Source organism: Montipora foliosa, chromosome 13 (assembly GCF_036669935.1).
Source record: "Montipora foliosa isolate CH-2021 chromosome 13, ASM3666993v2, whole genome shotgun sequence".
In the NCBI taxonomy this organism is placed as follows: domain Eukaryota; kingdom Metazoa; phylum Cnidaria; class Anthozoa; order Scleractinia; family Acroporidae; genus Montipora; species Montipora foliosa.
In genome coordinates, this window is record NC_090881.1 from 16,526,792 (window position 1) to 16,534,291 (window position 7,500).

At 40.7% G+C, this 7,500-nt stretch overlaps 1 protein-coding gene across 3 annotated transcripts in view; it reads left to right on the forward strand.

The window, feature by feature from the left end:
- The window catches only part of LOC137983276 (uncharacterized), a 17,061-nt gene that overhangs the window by 2,858 nt on the left and 6,703 nt on the right, over positions 1–7,500 (forward strand). The window contains exons 1-5 of one of the 3 annotated variants that reach the window (XM_068830473.1): positions 1,453–1,523; positions 4,263–4,319; positions 4,482–4,791; positions 5,888–6,166; positions 6,508–6,647. In XM_068830473.1, coding sequence (XP_068686574.1) covers positions 4,293–4,319; positions 4,482–4,791; positions 5,888–6,166; positions 6,508–6,647 — 756 coding nt within the window. In that variant the 5' untranslated portion in view covers positions 1,453–1,523; positions 4,263–4,292. Of the gene's footprint in view, positions 1–1,262; positions 1,524–4,262; positions 4,320–4,481; positions 4,792–5,887; positions 6,167–6,507; positions 6,648–7,500 lie in introns of those variants that run through there. The other 2 variants (XM_068830474.1, XM_068830472.1) reach the window with 2 other exon arrangements.

Below are 7,500 nucleotides of genomic sequence, written 5' to 3' on the forward strand. Positions count from 1 at the left end.
AGCCACCCCTATTCACATGACAGAATATTCTACTTCTTTTCCCCTTGCACATCTCTGGAGTAGTCACATGCGCCTCTCGAGCGCCTATGTTTTAATTTGCCAAGTTCGAAACAAAACAAGTAAATGTTTCTGCAGCCAGTTGCTCATTCATAACAACGCAGATAATGTACCGGTGAAAATCGCTTAATGTTTACAATTGCAAATAAATTCAACAGGTGACATAGCTATAGGGGTAGTATGTCTTGGAACTGGTTGTTTGAATGGAAATTACGTGGGCGTTGTCTATCTTTGCGGGATCTAGTATGTAGCATGACATCAGATAAACTGGTGTCAATTGTAATATTAATATGGGTAAACGGTATCCATCTGCAAAGGTTCCAAATTAAGAGTGTTGTGAGTAACGCGGCCGGTGACCTCCAGCTCTAGGTAATTAACAATAAAAAGAAAAAAATAGACATCGGCGGATGATGTTCGTACAAAGAACAGCTAAGGCAGAAAGAGACTAAGAAATCTCGGCCATGATAACATACCGCTACTGGAAGTTCTGTACTGGCGATTTAGTCATGTTATCAACAGGAAGGATTATAGTAAATATCTTATAACATTTCTAGACGGCTGAATCCAGCATATCATTTGCTATCTCGTGGAACGTGGGCTTTGAATCAGCAAACGAGATTAAACGAGTCACGCTGAAGCCCCACTGCACGTTATAAATTCCGATTTTCATCGAATTCTGTTAGACGTGAGGCTGTTTCAAGTCTCTCGTTATCTGAAGTTTGTGTTTATTTTAGGGAGGGAGGTCAAATGTATTGCTCGGAGGGGTATAGTACATTGCTTTTAGCCAATGAAATCACCGCCTCCTAATTCTATTGTCCATTTGCTGCACAGAAAACTATATTCTTCCCAGAATATAACTCGGATACCTTTCAGGTATTACGAGTAATATGTCAGCAGCGAAAAGCTTTGTCTTTATTACTTTTTTGTCACCTCTATTGTTACTTAATAGTTAATAGTTAATTGGTTAGTAATCCTGTATATTCATCTCCAATTTTGTATTAACCGTCACTTCTGAAGATGTATGCAGAAGCATACGAAACGTCAAGTAAAAAAATAATTTCAAAAAGGATGCGTTTGTATCTGATGTTTGTCACCGCTGTTTGTGTGTTATTTCTGATCAAATTGAGATGGCCAAAGAAAAAGACTATCTTAATTAGTCGGGCGACCGACTCTACAATCTTGGACAAAAGAGATGGGAAATTTGTAACCCCTCTCCCCCCCCCAATTCAAGGATGGGAAAATGGCGCGTTTTGGCTTTTGTGCGGCTTCATCCTTGCTTTGGGGGGGATGGCGGTTTGCTGTTCCATTTTGTTCTGTCCAAGATTGTAGGTCTTGGCAAACTCCGTCACGTGCAATGGGCAATACCGCAGATATGTAGTGAAGGCTCAGTGTTCATTCCGCTTCATTTTCATGTCTCTTCGATAACCTTAGCAGGGATTCTCTGTGATGGTAGGCATACACTACAGGTATGGCAGAAGCGATTTACGGTGTTAGGTCCAATACGCTCAAACCACTTACAAACGCACAGACTGTTCAGGGTAGACCCACATCAAAACATGAAAATGAGCGTGCATTTAGCAAATATCTCAAATGTTGCTATCAAGCTCTTACAAGTTCTAAAGAGATCAGTTGAGCAGTCATTTTGTACAAAATATGTACAAACTATGACTAGCAATGACAGAAGTACATTAAGGAACTTTACTCGAAATTTTGATGCTGGCGGGTGCAAGCTGATATTTGATAATCAGCATAATGGCACGGAGGACAACAACGACAACAAGAAAGCCGTCAGGTTGGATGACAGAGAAGCCACTTACCGAAGCGAAGATGCAAGTAACTTGTTTAATTTTATGACTGTCATGATCATTACTTCATATATTTTGTACAATGTATCAAGTGGATTACCAGTTCTCTCAATTTCTCTTTGTAGTGCATTAGTTTTCTGTGTAGTCATGTACGTTGGCATGTTGTATAAGATTGCGTTACCAACACGAGCAATGTTGACAATGTTGAATGTCCTGGGATGATGTATTAGGGGAGGCAATGCAGCCATTTGTACATCATCAACATGATGGCGTAGTGAAAATAAAATATAGAGAGGAATTGAGATCTCGTTATGCTAAATTTGTGTCTTGTAATCATAACCGTGTTGTACGTGAATGCCATGTGTTGAGACGTCGTGATCGCGAAACGTCTGTCGCAGAAAAGCAGAAAACTGAGGGTATTTGTGTGGAAAAAGATTCTTAAGATCACTCCTTTGTCGTCAAAACTTCATGGTTACATCAGTTACAGGCTGGGAAGTCAAATGAAAAGAAGGCGTATAATTGCCAGTTATAATTTTCGTCAAACAGTACGTTTTACTTGGTTTGGAAAATACCGGCACTGGAACACGAAAACGCGTAAATCTGAAGAAATATCAAGTGCTGTACACATGCTGTCGACCAATGAGTTTGTACAAGAATGGTGATCACAGATGATGCTGTGCTAAAATAAATCTATGTAATGACATAGAAACAAATCCTGGGCTTCCAGTGAATAATATTGATCCAACCTTGACGGTAAAGGCACATATAGTCAAGGTGATATTACAGTATTTGGTGCGAACGCTGGGAAACAATGCATTGCTATGAGTTTGTGTGCTTTGATCTATAATAATATCAAAGGAATTAATACATGTAATGACGTGGTACAAATTATGGAAATGGGTAATGAATTGGATTCCACACTGTCACAATGTACAGGGCAGGTGTATTTAATGCCAACAGAATTACCATTTATGATAGCTATGTCTGAGAAAAATTACCAGCTTAATTATAGTGAAAGCTACACAGGTTATCTACATAACAGTGATTCAATAATTTAGGGATGTCAGAACAGTATACCTATAGACAGTGCATTTGAATCACTCTTGTCACAAAATTATTCTTCATTTATTCTGACAATGGGATGTATTGGTGTTAGTATCTATCATACTGATAATGGGAGTTATCAGATTTTTGATTCTTGTGCAAGAGATCAGATAAATATGGTAGAAGCCATCCCCATATTATAAGTACCATCCATTCAGGGCTTAGTACAGTATTTCCAGGCTATGGTCCTTAGCAGCACACATGTGGCCACAGCCCGACTTACGATCCTAGATCGTCTTGTTATTTTATAAAATGTAATGTAGATCGTGACGACACAACTTGTATGCTTTTAGCCAATCTGTTTAGCAGAATCTGTTCAGCACGTGCACAGTTTTTGATAGTTTTGGCCAATCAGCGCGCTTCTTATTTGTTCAGCACGTGCACGATTCGTGGTGTACTCTCAGTGTGTTTCCAGTCGGTGAGTTGTTTTAAAAGTTGGCTTTTAAATATTAACTGTACACTGCCCAATACGACCGGTTTGTGTGATGTTTTCGTACATGACAGTTTGTGTGATGTTGCGTGACTATCACGTTGACAATCATCGTGTTTATTTGGCAATGAAGACTCTCACGAAAAGTCAAAGCGTGCTCTCGAGCTGAAAACAAGCCAGCAGATATATTTTTAAAACTCAAACTGATGTAAATTTCGAGTAGCGGTTCCGGACACAGGATTTTCATGTCAGATTTTATCGAAAACATTTCTTCAGAAGCAAGATATCACTAATTGAAGAGCTGCAAAAGCAAAGAGTGGTGGATATCTAAAGCCCTAATACAAACAATGCACTCGATATTTTTTTTGGCCGGGTTCCTTTAACACATCTCATATCAAGACACTCTTATCTGGTCTATAGTGTTGGAGGACCGGCAACTAAAAGTTTTGGGTTGTTAGCTTGCTGTACCGGAGCCCATCTAAACAGTTCACGATTTAAGAAACTCATACGAAGGAAAATCTGTCAAACAGAACATGCTGCAAACATGACAGGATGTTGTCGAAGAGTAAAAGGCTCTCCTTTTGCTTGGGTGGAATTACAACAATATCCTGTCGTCAGTTTATATGATAAGCCTCTGTGGGTTTTTCTCTTTCGAAAAAAGAGATTAGTTATCCAAAATTACCTCAGAGTCTCAGTGCATGTTCAAGACTGCCTGCGTCAGAGCAACATTCCCCCTGAAATTTCCCGACCTGGTCCAGAATCAGAAATCGATCTGCCCACTCCATGTGATATAAAAGTTAAACCATGGTGCACATCGTAGAGAAATTCTTGACAGGTTTCTATTGTATCATTTTTTATGTTTGAAGGAGAGAAGACACTAGATTAGATCAAACAACATGTCATCATCAACTGGAATCAAGTTTGTTAGTCATGATTTTTACTAAATATTTCATTTCCCTCTAAGTATAACTTATCAATGTATTGTTTTAAAAAATGTTTTGAACCTGTTCGTGTCCTTTAGATGATTGCACAATTTAAAGGTTTCCTATTACTAATTTTAGTTTCAAATTCTTTTTCCTTGCCAGTCTCCTCACAGCCACATTCCTTACAGTGCAGATGGGTCTGGGTTCTACTCTGACAATACCATTGGTTGCTACAACGTAATCCTAGAATCTGCACCTCTGATGCTGGAGTGCATAAACTCTGCTTGCGTGGAGCCTGGAAGAGTGTTTACGATTGCGGACTTTGGCTGCGCAGACGGGGGTACTTCTATGCCACTGTTGTACGCATGCGTTAAAGAACTGAGGAAAATTCATGGAGACAGTTTACCGATTCACGTGATTTATGAGGATCAACCTGTTAATGATTTCAAGTCTTTGTTTCTTCGTTTGCAAGGTTTTCTGCTGTTTTTAACTTATTACACAAAGAGTCAGGCATGCAAAGCAGAGTTGTTTACGTTGGTGTCTTTTCCGGTTGGTACAGAATTTGCATAGTGCGAGTGGAATTTCTGTACACGAGAATCACCAACAATGCCAGTGTATGTCTTTGAAATACAGAGAAGGAAGTGTAGACCCAGGTCATGAGACCCCCACTCCACAGCCGAGTTGTTCCTGGAATTTCTACCCAACAGAATAATTTTGTTGACAAAACCTATTAGAAACTCGGAAAAATCCGAGCACCAGTCATTTCATATGTGTATATCATTCTCACATTCGCTCACTTGGATGGTTGGTTGACCACATCTCAAATATGCTTAAAGGTGACTGAGCGATGCAGTTATAAGCTATGCTGTCAATGTTATTTGACTCTGTAGCTGCGTGATGCAGGTCGAGTCAAAGACCCACATTTCACCCTTGCTCACCAGAGAGTCTACTGTAGCCCAGTGGTTAGAGCTTCCGACTAGATCATGGAGGGTCGTGTGAGTTCGAATCCCATCTTGGCTCGGATTTTTCCGAGTTTCCAATGGGTTCTATCAACAAAGGGAGGCGGGGTAGCCTTCATGGTTAGTGTGCTTGACTCCGGATCGAGTGGTCCGGGTTCGGGTCCTGGCTGGGGACATTGTTTTGTGTCCTTGGGCAAGACACCTTACTCTCACGGTGCCTCTCTCCACCCAGGTGTGTTATGGGTACCGGCGAATCTAATGCTAGGGGTAACCCTGCGATGGACTGGCATCCCATCCAAGGGGGAGTAGAAATACTCCTAGTCACTTCATGCCATTGAAACCGGGATAAGCTCCGGCCTTGATGGGCCTTCTGGCTCGTAGAGTAGACTTTACCTTTACCTTTAACTCTATCAACAAAAGTCATTTCATATGGGTATATCATTCTCACATTCGCTAACAGAATAATTGTATGTTTTTCACCTTGTTATAGCTTGCCGAAGAAAGACGCTACTTTTCGATTCTCTCTCAATATCCTATGTTTCTTCCGGATACTCAGCCTTCCTCTTTCCTTCGGCTGTAACATTTGTTGTGTTTTCTTTCCCCCCACAGGACTCATTCCAGGGCCAAAGAGTTATTTCCTGGACTTTCCCAATGTTTTCGTCAGTACTTGCGGTACGAGCTTCTATAGCCAGTGTCTGCCTCCTCAGTCGATCAATTTAGTATTCTCGGCTACTGCGATGCACTGGCTGCGTGACAGGCCGTGTGACGTGACGGGAGCCTTGCATCACACAATGATCACTGTTCCGATAGAGAAGGAGAAGTTCAGGAATCAAGCTGCTAAGGACTGGGAAACAATCTTACTTGCAAGAGCAAAGGAACTTGCTCCTGGTAAATTTAGCTTTATTTGGTTTCTTTGCGTCATATTTGATGCAGAAATGGAAACGGTTTCCTCAATTCATGTTTCTTGTGACAAGTTTTTCCTTATTGAAAATGACCCTCGAGTCGAAAAAAAGAACTCAAAAGTCAAGTTCATTAAAGCGGAAGAATGAGCTTATTTGAACGTCTGTTCTCGTAAATGGCGTTCTCTTCAGTTTCCTGGCTCCGATAATTTGTGTATCACCTGGGTAGTAACTCTCTGTGGTTTTGATTACGAATCTCGCCTCTCTCTTCATAAACTCTGGTTTCCCTAGCGTTTACCATATACATATATCATTACTCTGTTTTGCAAGGTGGCAGAATGGTTCTTCTGCAGCTTGCCGTTGACGAAGAAGGACAATTTCTCGGAAAGACAAAGAAAGTTCCGGTATCCATGCATCACACCATGAGAGACTTATGGAAGGAGCTGATGCATGATGGGCTCATTACGCAGGTTAGAATTTTCAATACACAATAGGCAGTCTTGGACATCATTGATCGGACAGCTTCAAAGCTCAGACGATATCATGTTAAACTCACGCCTAACGAGGACACGAATTACTCAAAATTAAGACTTGCTTTCGTTGGTTTTGCCTTGACAGTTGAAATGCTTTCGAAAAGAACGCGTGTTGCGAATTAAGCATTAGAGGACGTTTTCCGTGTTTCCATAACCTCATTTAAACACTGAGGGGAAGTTGGGAGAATTCGAGACAGTTATGCAAACCCGAGGCGCAGTCGAGGGTTTGCATAACTGTCTCGAATTCTTCCAACTCCCCCGAGTATTTTGATGAGGTTATGGAAACACGGAAAAAAGTCCTCTATTGCTATTAAATTTTTCTCAAAGATAATTCGACAAATGAAGGAAAAGGCTGTTTTTTTTACTTCTAGATTGAAACAGATTTTCTTGATACACGCTCGTATTTTCTACCAGCCAATCAAATTGCGCGTCTGACAACACATAACCAATCAAAATTCGTGTGATGTCACAGCCGTGTTTCCATACTCTCATCTAAACACAGCTATTGACCAATGAGAGTGCGCGTTCATGGGAGCAAATAGGGACTTCAAGATCTACGACGCGGTCGTCAACGAGAACTCCAAAACACAATATCATTGGATAAAAGAGTAAAGATAATCGTGTTTTTTTGCACGGGCGGCACGCACTTTAAGACATATTTTTGCGGTACTCTTCTTCACAACGACGTTAAATCACCATGGATATTTGAGGTTTGACGACAACGCGAGCTCAGTTACAATATGTGAATGTTTCATTCTCTATTTTTACTTTAAAACCTCTCGTACCGTGT